Source organism: Syngnathoides biaculeatus, chromosome 17 (genome assembly GCF_019802595.1).
Source record: "Syngnathoides biaculeatus isolate LvHL_M chromosome 17, ASM1980259v1, whole genome shotgun sequence".
In the NCBI taxonomy this organism is placed as follows: domain Eukaryota; kingdom Metazoa; phylum Chordata; class Actinopteri; order Syngnathiformes; family Syngnathidae; genus Syngnathoides; species Syngnathoides biaculeatus.
Genome location: NC_084656.1, coordinates 7631142 through 7648485, shown reverse-complemented (window position 1 = coordinate 7648485; position 17344 = coordinate 7631142). Strand labels below are relative to the sequence as shown.

The following is a 17344-nucleotide window of genomic DNA, read 5'->3' as shown; positions in this document are numbered from 1 at the left end:
TGTTCAACTCTGTGGAATGAAAAAGAGATAAAATGGAAATTCGCTTAATTGGCATTAAAATTTGCCTTATCCAAAATTGACAGCTTGACCATCCCAGTAGCTTGTTCCTTAGCCTCTCCCTCAGGTTAGGAACCTTAGGGCTCTATGATGAATTTTCCCCTTCCACAAGTTCCTGCAGTGTAGCCTTTTGTGTGCCACTCCTTATATATGATTCAAAAAAAATTCTAAATTGATTGATTTCAGCCGTTAACTGTGAGATAAAAGAATCAACGCCCCAAAAATGGTATTGCTCATCACTGCCTTGGTGCATTTGCCTGACTATGGTGGGGCAGCGTGGGTTCAGTTCTCACACAGCGACGGTGTGAATGTGAGTGGTTGTCCGTATCTACGTGTGCCCTCTGGGTGACTGGCAACCAGTTCAGGGTGTACAGTGCCTTATGCCTGAAGTCAGCTGTGATAGGCTCCTGCAGACCTGTCCTACCTCTCCTGTTCAAGGATAAGCAGTATTGAGAATGGATGGGGGAAAAAAGAAGGAGGGGATTATGGCTGGATGGCTACTCCAACCCATCACTCTGTTTTACAGGAATTTTCTTTTTGACAAAGGTTTTTTACAGCTGTCATTTGGTTTCAGAGCTGTAGTAAATTGAATACTTTTCCTTTTCCTTTGTTGTTTTCAAGGTTTAATTAAGAAGAAATGTATTTTATTTGTCTTTCATACCAATGTAGCTAAAATTTCATTAAAAAAAAAAAAATCAAAAATTCTCAACACAACTGAAATGAAATAAATCAAAGTCAGTCTCGAGATTTTGTTCAAAATGTCACTTAGATTCGGCAAGTTCTTTAACTCCCTGGAATGTGACGTCACGCCAAGACAACATTTAGCCAGAGAGTGAAAAAGCTACCAAAGATGGTGAGGAAGAATGTTGTATACGGCTGTTCTGTTCTCAAGTGTTAGGTGCATTATATAAAATACTGGCTCAATCTTTAAACGCCGAACGATACTGAAGGTTTCGATTTTTGTTTTACACCAACTCAGTCACTAGTATAACAACAACAACAGACGACTCACTGTTGTGTGCAAGCAGCAGACGTTTAAACATGTTTGAACTAGATTATTTAGTCAACAAGGTGTCCGTATATTTCTTGAGGCACCTACCAGTCTGTGTTTTGGGTGTGAAGTTCTACATCAATTTCATCAAGTCTTGCCGAATCCGTCCTTGTGTTGCATTTGTCAACTCAGGTTCGAACATATATGGTTGAATTACACCTGCGTGGGATGTTTTTCCTCCTCTTCAGTTCCTATTTCTTCCACAGAGCATTCCATAAAAATTTCTTCATCACTGCTGTCTATCTCCTCTAGATCCCACGCACAGCGTGTATGATTGTCTGTGTATGAAGCCATTTCCTTTACTGGGGTTGTCTTGGCGTGACGTCACACAGAGCCTCGGTTTGAAACAGACATCAGAGACATTCGGATTACAAAGAAAATGTGCACTTAGCTGCTTATTTATTTCATTTCTGTTGTGTTGAGAATTTTTAAAATATATATTTTTTTAAAAATTAGCTACATTTGTGTGATGTATAAATAAAATATAGGTCCTCTGGATTAGACCTTTAATTTACTCAATGGCAGAGTCAAGTGCTTACTGTGTTTCTCCTAAGAATTGAAGAACAAAATATGTGAAGGAACAGATGGGTTGTTTCCAGGAAAATGTCAGTCACTCCTCTCTCTCTCACACACACACACACGCACACACACACACACGCACACACACACACACGCACACACACACACACACAATGCCCTGATGGTATAATGCGCAGGTCACAGGTCAGAAGCCTGACCCAAGGGGGTTTCAGGGACGTGTGTCAGAGCAAGCCGGGGTAAAAAGACAACCCCGAGCCCATTCCCCCCTTTAATTCCTCACACGTCTATTGTGGTCAACCTACCTTTTCATCTAAACAAACTATCATTCCTGTTATTGTGGGCCATATCACTCCTTTGACGACATGTAATAACCCTCAGACCCACTTTGAAAACCCCAAACACACATCATCTCCTCGACAGAGCCACCTTAAATGCTGTTAGTAAGATTTAAGCCAACTCTAAACTGCAGAGTGGCAAAGAATTGATAATTGAAAGTAAAGGAGCAGTGATTCAATTTTGACAGCATGGTGGTTTTAAAAGGCAGCGTCTGCTTTAAGGAGGCGCCAGCGTACTCCCAGCAGTTGATGTGAGAAACCCCCGTGAAACAAAGCTCCAGCTGGGCTCTCGGGGTTTCCAGCCGTCCATCCTCCATCGCTCGGCTAGGTTTTAATGCCCACCTGAGGGACTACAGGGGAGGGAAGCAAGGGGAAAACCGAGGTTCTCTGACTCCACGTCGATACTTTTGCTTTCCAGCTAAGCAGAATCACAGCCTCTCTGCTCTTAACTAATCGAAATCTAAAGCCCATCCCCTTCCCACTTTTCTCATCGGTTCTTCCTTTCGCTCCAGTTTCTCTTCATCCTCACCAACTTTAGGAACAAACTCCGAGCTTGTTGGAGCTAAACATAGATCTAGTCTCCTTTTGATCTCCCTCTCGCCCGGTACTTAACATGGACTTTTTTTGTATTTGCTTTAAATGTTGACACACGAGGTCTTTGTCCCACGTTTAAGTATGCACAATTCTTTCTCCAGATTAAAGTAAACTAAGCAGGTTGGAGGCTACCGTGTTGAGATGTGTCAGGAGGTGCTAAGAATGGCAGATAAGTGCTGCACTTAAAATAATTTGTAGTTATAATGGTCTCTATCTAGGCTGCAGTGATGCTGTTAATCCTCAGGTTGAGTTCAAAACACAGCACAAAGTGTAAAATGAAAAAAAAAAATATATATATATATATAGAGAGAGAGAGAGAGAGATACTGTATAACAATGGAAGCACAAAGGCCTCTTAAGTTTGTACAAACTGGAATTCAAAGAGTTTTCATGGAAGATGGAGGCTGTAAACACAGAGATTGTCACATGTAACTTCATGTATATCAAAAAATCTTATTTTCAAACTCCACCAAATTTGCATGTGCATCAAACGTCTGTTGGTTTATCTTGCAACATTTCCAAAAGAAGGACCAGACTCAGATGAGGTATTAAGAACAGAAGAATGTGACGAGAAGAATACACACTAAACCCGAAGTTATGACAAGGGGGCTCATATTGAAAGATGAGAGACTAAAATAAACATCTTTTAAGGTCAAAAGTTGTTTTATTAATCGCAATATTTAATGGAGTAATGGTAATATTTCACAAATGAGATGCATTACGTGATTACGTCAATCTGGGATACAAATCACCTTAAACATTACGCTTTTGTCCCACGTGTGAAGATTTAATGTTTTGTTTTTGTCTTTTTATATAAACCACGGTTATAAACATTTTAACATTTCAGTCTCTCCATTTGTTAAAAAAAAGAAAAAACAGTCTACATTCTAAACAGTATAAAAACAAGGTTTTCCTTTCATATGAAAATGTTTTGACATGCTTTTTAAAATTTGGTTCCATAAACATTACCCAGAAAAACCCCTTGTAAACCATCAATAGTTGTAAGATAGTATTGAATGACAGTATATCCTTTGCTAATCTTTTTATCTTCACCAAAAAAATAAGTAGGAATGCTACAACTTTGGGAATATCAATAACAGAAAAATACACACACTCAACTTTTCAATTTTAACCAAAAGCCTATATCCATTTATCTAATTTTCTGTACCTCTTATCCTCACTAAGGTTTCAGGCATGCTGGAGTCTATCCCAGCTTTGCTAAATATCCCACAAATACTTAATGGGAGTGCTGCAAAAATAATTAGAAAACAGCAACAAGTGGGTTGGGTGCTAAGCAAAGGCGATTCCCGATTAAAGGGAGCGCTGTGAAAAGCGAGGACAGAGTGAAGAGGAACATTGACCCTTTGAACCTCTTTCATTGAACACTGTTAAAGTCAAGAGCCTACATGTTGTCCCCACTTTGTTGTTGTTCATTGCAAGCCTGCATGATGGAACAGATACACTTGTGCACTAATCAATATATGTTGACACTAGGCTGCACAAATACGCTAAGCCTTTAAAAGAGTATGGAAACCATGAGTACTTGTACTGTGACAATTTAGTTTTAACGGGCTTTCTGAATTACAGTACTTGGTCATTTGGTCTTCTGTTTTATGCAAACAAATCAAAATAAGTCTGTCAGATGGTTTAAAGGTCAAGTGTCATGAAATGGATGATTTTTAGTATGTTTTTAATGAAAAAACGGCAGCTGGTATGGACCCATTCGTTTTTTCACCAGAAAATATGATTTTGACGTATATAGCTTTTTGTAACTCCCGCCATGAAAATCCTTGAGGGATATGTTTTCGAGAAGATGCAGGAAGTGACGTATGGGGCATGAGCGCCCGCCAGCGGACTCGTTTGTTTCTATTAGTTTTACCTGCAGGAAGGTGGCTCGTTGTTCCTTTGTGTTAGCCAAAATGCCGGTTTGTTGCATTGCTGGATATTGCATGAACACTTACCCTTCATAAGTTTCCAAGAAACCCGGTTTGTCGTCAAAAATGGATTGCACGGGTGCAAAGGATGAGAGCTTCGAGGGTCCTACACGACAGGTAGGTGTGTATATAGCTACTAAAAAAAAAATTTAAAAATAGTTTGAGCCGGACCACATACTCCGTCTCTCATAACGTAACAAAAGATCCGTGTACGTATGACAGGGGTACTAAACATGTCGATGTGCGCGTCGGACGGCTGCCGTGTCGGCTCTCCGGTGAAGGCTGCCGCGTCGGGCTCGGGCTATGAACAACGCTTCCAGCAAAGGCGCGTTCAGCCGCGTGCGACGACAACGCCGTAAAGCGGCGCGGCTTGGCAGTGTTAGTCGTCGCGGACTGCGGTGGCTATGAACGCTGCTGGCAATGGCCCACTAAACTGTGTGCTTTACTCGGTTATGAGATGTTCTCTTCTTCGAAAAGCGCTTCCGTGTCAGAAGGGGCGTGTTCGTCTCACATAGTAGAGTCCACCGCGTGTTTTCATTGGCAAATGTCCGGGGTGACGTCACGGCCAGGGGATGCAGCCAATATGGCCACCACTTGGATGTCGAATGACATTTCCGCAACTTTGCGCATGGATGACATGCTCTCCACTCATATTTCTTTTTTCGTATAGACATTGAAGTGAATAATGTTATATGTATTTTTCATTACAATATCTATTTTAGAATGTTTATATGGATGACACTTGACCTTTAAGTTTGACATTTAAACTGTTTGTTGATTGAATGCAACAAAGTTTGAACACCAAACTGTTTTCAAATCACCGTCACTCTGACATCTCATCATCTATTAGTATTCATGTAACTGGCCACTGTGATTGGTACGTTGCCACCCAGCTCAAGAAAACTGACTCAGTGAAACGTGGCTGCATCATGTGCAAAACTTTGCTTCACCTCCCATACTCGGTGGAGTTGAGGAATATTTGGCTTGTTGAAAATGTTCCTCCATTTCTCTTTAGGCCAGTTGATGTGTTCCCTGGTGAATTGTCCCTTCTTTTTTAACAGAAGGATTTTACAGGGGATTCTTGTAAATAGATAGCTTCACACAGACGTCGTCTCAGTGTCACGGAATTTATGGGTAACTCTAGACTGTCTTTGATCATCCTGGAACTGATCATTGGCTGAGCCTTTGTCATTCTGGTTATTCTGCCATCCATTTTGATGGTTGTATTCCATTTTCTACCAAGTGTATGGAAACCTAGCTCTGAGTTTTAAAGCATTTGAAATCATTTTAGCTGAGCAACCTATACTTTTTTTGTAAGGTTTCCCCTCTCAAATCAACTTTTTAATCAAAGTATGGTGTTCTTCTGAACAATGTGTTGAGGGACCCATTTTTCCTCAGGCTTTCAAGGAGAAATGCATGTTGAACAGATGATGACTATGTTTCATCCTTAAATAGGGACCACCCGATTCACACCTGTTTTTCACAAAATTAATAACCTCACTAATTGAATGGCAAACTGCTATTTTTTTTTTTTTAAAACTTTGAACGCTTTCAACAAATTGCGTAGCCTTGGAAGTGTGTATTACATGAATGCTGGGTCTTGTTGGTTTTCTGAGAATCTACCGCACCTACTCGTAAGTTGTTTGACATGTAGCAATAAAAAATATACTGAAATATGTATTAATCTGTGGTTAGTCACATTCGACTGCTATCATTTGGAACACTACTGCAACAGATAAGAGGTCAAAACACCCAAAAGCTGAAGTAGTGGGTCACACGGCGCATGCTTGCTCTTATGGAGTCAAAAAATATTAACAACAATAAATAAAAAGTACCCAGGAGACCTCTGCCATTGTTGAACCATCAACAAAAGTGATTTTGTGCTCCTTTGTTTAAATGAATGTTAGGAGGCTACTTTCATGGTGATGGAGCTTGGTTAGGTGGTAGGAACACCATTTTCTGTTCCAATCCGGGAGTATTGCGACTCATTGTGAGATAAATGGCAAAAATAAAATGTAAACTTTTTTTTCCATCTCCTTTTGCCGATCTGTATGCAAGTTTCCAGGCTACTTCTTGGTTCACACATGACTGAAGCGCACCTAAGCGAGAATATTCAGATAAGTGATGCAGAAATACGATCTGATTTCCATCTTTATTACTCACATGGTCACAACAAGAACACATTTTACCACTACACATTTGATACACTGGATTACGGAGAGAGTCACATGCATGCACTATACACACACGCAAGTTAATTTTCTTACAGCACAAGAACACAAGTCACTTGATAAGGTAGACTGATACAGTATAATACAATGGCCCTGAATGAATCATCCCTTTATGACATGTTTGTTACCCTCAAACATGTAAGATAGAAACTAATGCAAAGCGATTAAAACTAAACAATAAAATCTTCAATGGGAGGCCAATATATTTTACTGCACTGTGATTTCAGGAGGAAGGTCAAAGATGACACATTTTGATGTAATTCCATTTTTTTTTTGTCTGGACAATTAATATGAAGAAGGTGAGGAGATTTCAAAGAAATAAGTTGATAAAATGGACTTAAAATTATCTTTGTCAATGTCAATACAGTTGAATGGAATAAAATGTTAAATCATTTGTTGTAACCTGGAAGATTTTCACCACATTGCGTCATGCCACTTAAGTTTTTCGGTTCACTTCCTTTACCAAAGAATGTTTTCCCATTTTTTGGATGACTGAGCTTCCTCACTTGTTACTTACTCTTCAGCGTTTGCCTTCGTTTTCTCACCTTCTCTCCCTTGAGAGGCTGACAAAAACAGCTCTTTTCAAACACTTGAACATGCTGCAGAAAACCAAAGATTAAGATCTCAATACTCCTTGGACCTAGAGTGGATATAAAAATCTACACTCACCTGTACAAATGCCATGTTTTTGTGTTTCCCCCAAAAATAAAACCAAGGTGAAAATTTCAAGACTTTTTCCACCATTAATGTCACCCATAATCTGTATCATGCAATTGAAAAACAAACAATTTTTGAGGGGGGGGGGGAGAAACTGTGGTTGCACAGGTGTACAGACCCTCTTAAAAATAGGGATGTGCTTGTCTTCACAATTCCCCAATAAGGTTAAATCCAATGTTAAATGGGATTTGCTCACCATTTAAATTTTCTCTGATGAAGTTCAGGGGTTGTAGTAGACTTTTCTTGACATTTTTGCTTTCTTATCGGAACCTGAATGTTTTTATGCTATCATACACTGCAATTGATCTTGGTTTAATTTCATTACATCACAAAAACTTAGTATTTGTCCTGGTGAGGAGGTTTCAGGAGCAGTCTGATGAGTTACTGGATGATTTTTATTTCCCCTCTAAATTGAGAAGAAACTTGTGAAAAGCTTTAACACTTGTGTTTACAGGTGTGTAGCACTTTTAGAAGCTTTCTGACACCATCAATGAAAACTGACAGGAGTTTGAGGGAGGAACAAGGACAGTAGGGAGAGTGGAAGGATAATTGATTAACATAAAGAGCCAAACTCAGTTCCAATAACAAATATCACACAGCCTAAATGAGTTTACAATTCAAAACGTATCCATCACTTTATATATCTATTGTATGCACACATCCATGAATATTCCTCTCTGTGCATAAAAATACATGAAACTAAACATCGTGAGGCAAAAAGATCCAGACCATTTGTCCACCCACCCCAAAAAACATCAAAAAAATAAATGTCATTGCATGCAACAAGTGTCAGTGAGAAGATGGCCATACGTCAACATCTTTATCACTTACTTTCTTTCCAAAGTGGCTGAGACTTCAGTGTGTGTACCATTTTCGTGTTGTTCATGCATAGTAAAGCTGCACTGGCAACTGACAAACACATGGTGGGAAGCTATTTCAAATGTGATTATGGAGTCAAACTAGTGCATTTGTTTGTTTAAACGTGAAAACTGAATAATTACAAGTAATTCCAAGACAGGCATTCAGACAATCACATTCAACAAGAGACAAATAAGACACTGGCAAGATATATACTTGACTACATTACACGGAAGATCCACTATAAATACTGTACATGTAGCGATTTAATCTACTCAGCAGAAGTGATGCAGTTGCAACGAAAAAAAAAATCAAGTGGCAACAAGGGGAAGCACGTGTCCTCAGCATCACAAAAAAAACATCCTATTTCCTGAAAATATATATCTGAATATCAAGCAATATTTTTATACATTTAACATGATTTGAGGACTGGTAATGTAAAGAGTACTAAATTCAAAATGACTTTTTTCCCCCCTTTAAGATGGGCTAATATGTAAATGTATGAAACAGCAAAGATTCCTGTAGGAAGCATCTCACTCATGTTTTGTGGGCTTGTATTGAAATGTTAAATAATGGTAATATGGACTCGTGTTACGAGTGTTTCTCGGTTGCACGACAATGATTGTGGATGTTTTCAGATTAACATGCCCTATAATGACAACTCCGTTTAGTTGATGTGACCTATAAGATTTAAGAAATGACCACTCTACATGTTGACCCATTCTGCAACAAGAGCCAAAGCAATGGATGATGACATGAAGGGATACGGGATCAAACCACAACTTGTATTTTAACAGCACCCACTTGCAACTCTATCTACTCCCATATGTCAAGTGAAATAATTTATCAAATTCTAAAAAACAAAAAAAACAAAGAGTTTCCTAAAAAATTCAACAATGGAAAAAATTATTTCCTATCATAATAAAGAGTGACATCAAATACTAAAGAGGGAAACAAACATAATTAGGAATGACAAGAAGTTATAAATAATTAAAATGACATGTATGTAAATTAGAATGTAAGCCTGGTGTTTCAGTAAATAAATATATGATCAAGTGAGCTCCTTCATGAGTAACACTGTGGAAGATAAAACAATATATATATATATATATATATTTTTTTTTTTTTACACACACACACACACACACACACACACACACACACACACACACACACGCGCGCGCACTCTCACACACACACAGATAAACCTAAATTTAGAGTGGGATCTTTCGTTTTAAAACGGTTTAGTTGCTGCTTTTATTCAGCCTTCAATCTCAGCCTTACTCTACATGATTTTAAAAGTAAAATGTCAATGCCCAGAAGAATTCCTTCTTCACAGTAAATCCACAATAACCATGAAGCTGGATGCTGATGGTGTGATCAATATAAGAACCAGAACTAAACCTCACAGTACTGACAGTATCCCATTTAAACCATGAAGCGGTGCTCCTTGCCATCATGTGCCATCAGGATGACGTTCCGGTTGGAAGTCCAGATCAGGCGGGCGAGCTTCATGTGATTTTGGGAGCCGGGAGATGCCGGCTGGACCGGCGGCACCTGGTAAGTCTTAATGCAGCGAAGCTGGGGGGCCGAGTTCAACATCCCAATGCTACCCAGAAGACTGGTGTTCATCTAATGCGGGCAATTTCAAAACAATTTCAGCTTTAGGTCTAGGAAATGGCAATACTCCCATTTAAAAAAAATAAATAAAAATTTCCCTGCCTCTTGCAGGATCATCTGTTTGTCCTTATTGTAATGCCGTTACAATTTGTATGGACTAGTTTTTGACATGTTTTAGAGCAAGCAACTTAAAAAAAAATAAAAAAAATAAAAAAATAAAATCAATATTAAAAAAACCTTTACTTTTAATGTTTGGGTCTAACCTGAACCCTAAGGTCAAATTATGACTGAATATCAAGATACCACTTTACAGTGATAAAAATAAACACCTATCCTCTATGAAAAATTAAAATTTAATCAAATTCTTTTTAAAGAATTTTCTGAATTCTGATTATGGTTGAATACTTATAAATTATATGTACAGTACTGTGAAAAATACCCCTCTTAAATTCTTGTATTTTTGCATAGTTTTCCAGCTTGAATGTTAAATCAACAAAAAATGGAAATAGTTATGACGCAGGTAAACTTCTGTTTTTAAATGGTGATTTCATTGCTCAAGGTAGAGTCAGGGATGAGAATGACCAATTTGGAAAAACCCTGAAAATGTCTGTCGATCGTGTGTGGGGGGGTGGGGGTGGGGTGTTTAGCTCCTATCGGAACACAGAGTGCACAGCACTTTGCACTTTGCCGGGAATGTCCACTTTTTGTTTGTGTTCGGTTAGACATGTTGATACCGTTTTCGGTCCTATCTGCACGGTTACACTTTTTTCAAGCCATGCCCGTCTGAAACAGTTTTTGATTACAGCATCCTTGTCAATTGCCCTCGCTCGATCTACATCCTTTTTTTCTAACACTTTCGCCATCGTAAAACTATGAACACACCGTCGCTCAGTTCGGACCATTACTTGGCTAACTAACAAGTTACACTGCGATTTCTGAGAACCGAGAACACATGTACATGGCAATGGTGAAACTCGATTAACCACTAACACGATTGGATCGTTATACTGTATAACTCTGTTGTCCAATCGAGTAATCTGCCGCAAACGAGTTTGAACGTTTATGTCGCAAAATGCAAATATTGACACTACCGAGCAAGTTAGAATGGCATATGATAGTCGTGCTTGTCCGAGCACTAAGCTGAACTTGCAGCTCGGAGCCCACCACCAAGAGGCAGGCGCACGATACCCTACCCCTACCCCCCCCTGAAATTTTTTTCAACGGATTTGCGCTTATCTCAAGAATGGTGATTTTGGTCTGAAAAAGTCGGAAATCCGCCGATCGGCGGAAATTTATCATCCCTGTAGAGTAACTATTAAAGTTTACGTGGGTTATGTGAAAATGTAACTCCCTCCTTGTGAAAACCTGAATTAATTGTGGCTACTCACAAGTGTTAATCTTCACTGATCACACCCAACCCTGATTAGCTCCAGACGTAATCAACAAATAAATCAATTAAACAGACTATTCCGACAAAACCAAGTCAGACAAACGATCTAAAAAAAAGCTACCACAATATCACAAGATTAAAAGAAATTCGAGAAGAGTCAAGAAATGAAGTAATTGACATTTTTTTGTCTGGAAAGGGTTGCAGATGCCTTTTCTAAAGCTTTAGGATTCCAATGACCCACAGGGACCGCCATTATCCTCACATGGAGAAAACATGGAACAGTGGTGAATCTTGCCAGAAGTGGCCGGCCAACAAAACATTATCCTACGAGAACAACAATAACTAAACCAGGAGGACACAAAGGAACTGAGGACAACTTCTAAAGAATTGCAGGCCTCCCTTTTTCAAAAATGGCATCCATGGCAGAGCTCCAAGGTGAAAACTACTGCTGGCCAAAGAGAACAAAGGGTCATCTTACTTGGGCAGGAAAAAAAAAAAAAATCCTCCCAAGACTTTATATCAGGGGTGCCAAATTCATTTTTGTCACAGGCCACATCATCTTTATGGTTGCTCTTGGAGGGCCGATATGGCTGTGAAACTCATATGAATGCCGCATATATACACAAATTCACTGATAACTACTTTTGAAATCAGAAACCAGTAAAAACTTTTTTCGACAATCAATAATTTAATTTATTAACTATTAACTAACTAACTAACTAACAAAATACTTGTAATAGCTCAATATTCTTAAAAGTGAAGAGTTACTGCAATTTTGGTATAATTTAAGAAGAGTCAATACTTTTTCACAGCACTGTATAATTTTTGCACAATATTTTTTTAGACTTTCAATGGTGCTGATTCATTTTTACAACACTAAGATTAAATGTGAGTTTTTGTTGCATGTGCACATAGACAAAACTCCTCATGCCCCTTGTATAAGAAACCAATTTGTACATACTTGCCAGAAAGAGATGTGACTGTCAGCGTTGGAGTATGTTGCCAGGTAACGCCCATCAGGGGCAAATGACACCGCTGTGATTGGACCCTTATGACCATGGATATTCTAGATACAAACAGAGAAGTACTCACAGTTACGAACGAAAGATGGAACACCAGGGTAATTTGTGCTACTGAGTAGCAATTTTAAAATAATGAAATCAGAATCACATTTCCTTTGCCAAGTATGTCAAAAACAAGGAATTTGTCTGCAGTAGTTGGAGGTGCTCTTGTATGGCAATTGTGCAACGATTCCGCATTGAGAGCAGTTAGAAGGCCTAATATGCAATAGTCCAGTGCAGTAACCACTGCGCCAAGACTTCAAGGAATGTGTGCCGTTTAAAATGACGAGTAGTGCGATAATCTGGGACAATATTTATTGTGCAAATGTTGCAGATAATTACTTCTCAAGTCGACTGTGCAAGTCATGCATGTGCTACTCGGGCACAAGTGGTCAGTATTGGTCAATAGATCTGCAAATGGTATAGCGTGGTGACACTACTACAGTGAGTGCACGAGTAGCGGATAATTTATAATAATAACTGGAGCGGGAGAACGAGCTAATGGTGGTGGACATTTTAATTAAGTATGTAGTGAACAAAGCAACTGAGCCACTGAGGTGACAGACTTCCCACGACTTTATAAATTGCATTCTTCAATGCTCCCCCACGGCGAGATGGGGCAGCATCAGTAAAAAGGTTTACCTTATTTTCTCCTAAATTTGATCCCAATAAGTGACGTGGTAATAAATAAGTAAATAAATACCAATCCAGAAGCGTTCAATTTCACCAAATTTATTTCCCAAATAAAGTTTTCATACAACCCATCTACGGTACATAACCTAATGTACCTCTATTCCATCCCATTATGAAAGGTCAAATTTTATTTCAGGAAGACACTGAGTTAAGAATGGGACATTGTCTAGCGAAGGTGTTATTTGACAAATTTCTCTCACTCACTAAGATAATTTAGAAACACTCTCTTTGGGTCTGGGACGTTGTCACACCATCTTAACTTCATACTTTAATAAATTTGATTGTGTGATTATAAAGATGATACAAAGAACAAATGTTGGTGCTTACTGAAATTTCATTGAGACAAAGCAGAAAATCTCTGGCATTTTTCTTGACAGTAAAGGTTTGGTTTGACCAAGTTACCAGTAATTCCATCATCTGAGCGGCAGTTTGTGGTCCAACAGATGCTGCCATTCGCCAGCAGAACTCACGAGAAGAAATAAAGCAACGCTGAACTGTGTGTAACCAAATAAAGTGACCCACCAGATGAAGGGAATGTAACGTAATAAAAGTCCTCGCAGAAATCTCCATTCCGACCTTGCCTGTGACTGGGATTAGAAACGCTCACCGCTAGATGAGATTAAGGTATTTCGCCTTGGGCCTCCAAAGCCTTGAAATTATAGTCCATCTGTGGCTATTAAAGAAGAAAAATATAATCCCACAATGAAATGAAAATTCTATATATTTTTTACAAGGTTCTCTCCCTCATATTGGATCCCAGTTATGTTGTCTGAATTATTAGATTTTTTTTCCAGCCTTCCTAGCCAATGTTTGTCTTTCCAAACAATCAATTTTTCAATCATTTTATGTTTCAGTCTTTGGCTTCAATTGCCTGCTCTTAGGCAACCTTGCAATTCCTTTTTCTCATGTCGCCATCCCTTCACTGCTTCTATGTTGTAATTTACATTGTTTGAATTTTTGGATTAAAGGTGGGACTGAAATCAACCCTAGTTTGAGTTACTTTTCAAATGGTACAATAATCAAAGTGAACCCAAATACATTACACCAAATGTTCTGTTGCTTGCAGTCAAGTGAGTATGCGGTGTGAGTGAGTGAAACAGCACAATAACTATTTGGACAATCTTTACTTTCAAGTGAATAAACAGCGCAAATTATCATCTTTCTACACATGCAGCAGCTAGCACAACATGTAAACCGGGGATCACAAACAATGTGAGTTAACAAAACATTTGAACAAATGATTTGGAATAGGTTTCTTGTAATGTGTACAGTATTTAACGTGCCACTGTCATGAAATGCATGATTTTTAGCATGTTATTAATGAAAAAACGGCAGCCGACATGGACCCATGTGTTTATTCACCACAAAACAGGATTTTTACAGATTTTTGTAACTCCAGCCATGAAAAACCTCTCGAAGGATTTGTTTTTGAGAAGAAGCAGGAAGTGACGTACATGGCAGGACCGCCTTCAAGTGGACTCGTTTGTTTCTATTAGTTTTACCTCCGGGAAGGTAGCTCGTTGTTCCTTCGTGTTAGCCAAAATGCCAGCTCGTTGCATTACTGTACATTGTTTGAACACTCAAGAGGATGGATTTACCCTTCATAAGTTTGCAAGAAACCCGGTTCGTCATGGAAAAACGGATCGCATGGGTGCAAAGGACGAGAGCTTTGTAGGTTCCAAATGACAGGTAGGTGTGTATACAGCTACTAAAAAAAAAAAAAAAAATAGTTGGGGGGAGGGGGGGTAATCCATAAATCAGGGTTGCTAAATGTGTCGATGGGCGCATCGGAAGGCTTCCACGCAGCAGACGCTGAAGGACGGCCTCCGCAGGCCTTGTGGATTGCTTCCCGGCCTTGTTGACAAGGCCGAGCCTGCCGCCGGCCTTGTTGGCTGGGGTGGCTCGTCGCCACGGTGGCTCATGTCATGCCATGATCCACATGTCATCTAAATATGGCTCGAAACAATAGGGTAATATTGCCCCGGACACTTCACTCAGTTGTGAGATGTTTTCTTCGAAAACATCTTCCGTGAATGAAGGGTAGAGTGAATCTGGTCCCCCTTGATTTTGAAAACTTGAGTCTTTTGAACTGAACTTTTTTTCTAGCGTGAGGCTTGATCTTCTTCTTCTTCTTTTCTTTTCGGCTTGTCCCGTTAGGGGTCGCCACAGCGTGTCATCTTTTGCCATCTTAGCCTATCTCCTGCATCTTCCTCTCGAACCCCAACTGCCCTCATGTCTTCCCTCACCACATCCATAAACCTTCTCTTTGGTCTTCCTCTCGCCCTTTTGCCTGGGAGCTCCATCCTCAGCATCCTTCTACCAATATACTCACTCTCTCGCCTCTGAACATGTCCAAACCATCGAAGTCTGCTCTCTCGAATCTTGTCTCCAAAACATCCAGCTTTGGCTGTCCCTCTAATGAGCTCATTTCTAATCCTATCCAACCTGGTCACTCCGAGCGAGAACCTCAACATCTTCATTTCTGCCACCTCCAGTTCAGCTTCCTGTTGTTTCTTCAGTGCCACCGTCTCTAATCCGTACATCATGGCCGGCCTCACCACTGTTTTGTAAACTTTGCCCTTCATCCTAGCAGACACTCTTCTGTCACATAACACACCAGACACCTTTCGCCAGCTGTTCCAACCTGCTTGGACCCGTTTCTTCACTTCCTGACTACACTCTCCATTGCTCTGTATTGTTGACCCCAAGTATTTGAAGTCGTCCACCCTCGCTATCTCTTCTCCCTGTAGCCTCACTCTTCCCCCTCTACTTTTCTCATTCACGCACATATATTCTGTTTTACTTCGGCTAATCTTCATTCCTCTCCTTTCCAGTGCATGTCTCCATCTTTCCAATTGTTACTCTGCGTGCTCCCTGCTTTCACTGCATATGACAATATCATCTGCGAACATCATGGTCCAAGGGGATTCCAGTCTAACCTCATCTGTCAGCCTATCCATTACCACTGCAAACAGGAAGGGGCTCAGAGCTGATCCCTGATGCAGTCCCACCTCCACCTTAAATTCCTCTGTCACACCTAAGGCACACCTCACCATTGTTCTGCTGCCATCATACATGTCCTGTACTATTTTAACATACTTCTCTGCCACACCAGACTTATGCATGCAGTACCACAGTTCCTCTCTTGGTACTCTGTCATAGGCTTTCTCTAGATCCACAAAGACACAATGTAGCTCCTTCTGACCTTCTCTGTACTTTTCCACGAGCATCCTCAAGGCAAATAATGCATCTGTGGTACTCTTTCTAGGCATGAAACCATACTGTTGCTCGCAGATACTTACTTCTGTCCTGAGTCTAGCCTCCACTACTCTTTCCCATAACTTCATTGTGTGGCTCATCAACTTTATTCCTCTATAGTTCCCACACCTCTGAACATCCCCTTTGTTCTTAAAAATGGGAACTAGAACACTTTTCCTCCATTCTTCAGGCATCTTTTCGCCCGCTAGTATTCTGTTGAATAAGTTGGTCAAAAACTCCACAGCCATCTCTCCAAATTGCTTCCATACCTCTACCGGTATGTCATCAGGACCAACTGCCTTTCCATTTTCATCCTTTGTAGTGCCTTTCTGACTTCCCCCTTAGTAATCATTTCCACTTCCTGGTCCTTCACTCTTGCCTCTTCAACTCTTCCTTCTGTCTCATTTTCTTCATTCATCAACTTCTCAAAGTATTCTTTCCATCTATTTAGTACACTACCGGCACCAGTCAACACATTTCCATCTCTATCCTTAATCACCCTTACCTGCTGCACATCCTTCCCATCTCTATCCCTCTGTCTGGCCAACCTGTAGAGATCCTTTTCTCCTTCTTTCGTGTCCAACCTGGTGTACATGTCTTCATATGCCTCTTGTTTAGCCTTTGCCACCTCTACCTTTGCCCTACGTCGCATCTCGATGTACTCCTTTCGCCTCTCCTCAGTCCTCTCAGTATCCCACTTCTTCTTCGCTAATCTCTTTCCTTGTATGACTCCCTGTATTTTGGGGTTCCACCACCAAGTCTCCTTCTCCACTTTCCTACCAGATGACATACCAAGTACTCTCCTGCCTGTCTCTCTGATCACCTTGGCTGTCGTCGTCCAGTCTTCCGGGAGCTTCGGTTGTCCATCGAGAGCCTGTCTCACCTCTTTCCGGAAGGCCACACGACATTCTTCCTTTCTCAGCTTCCACCACATGGTTCTCTGCTCTACCTTTGTCTTCTTAATCTTCCTACCCACCACCAGAATCATCCTACATACTACCATCCT

General features: G+C 40.1%; 1 protein-coding gene across 3 annotated transcripts in view; it reads right to left on the bottom strand.

Moving 5' to 3' along the window:
• LOC133515256 (WD repeat-containing protein 7) overlaps positions 1–17344 on the bottom strand; it is a 159759-nt gene that overhangs the window by 43802 nt on the left and 98613 nt on the right. Inside the window, exons 29-30 of one of the 3 annotated variants that reach the window (XM_061847620.1) lie at positions 12288–12392; positions 6644–9948 (exon numbers count right to left, since the gene is read on the bottom strand). In XM_061847620.1, coding sequence (XP_061703604.1) covers positions 9745–9948; positions 12288–12392 — 309 coding nt within the window. In that variant the 3' untranslated portion in view covers positions 6644–9744. Of the gene's footprint in view, positions 1–6643; positions 9949–12287; positions 12393–17344 lie in introns of those variants that run through there. The other 2 variants (XM_061847622.1, XM_061847621.1) reach the window with 2 other exon arrangements.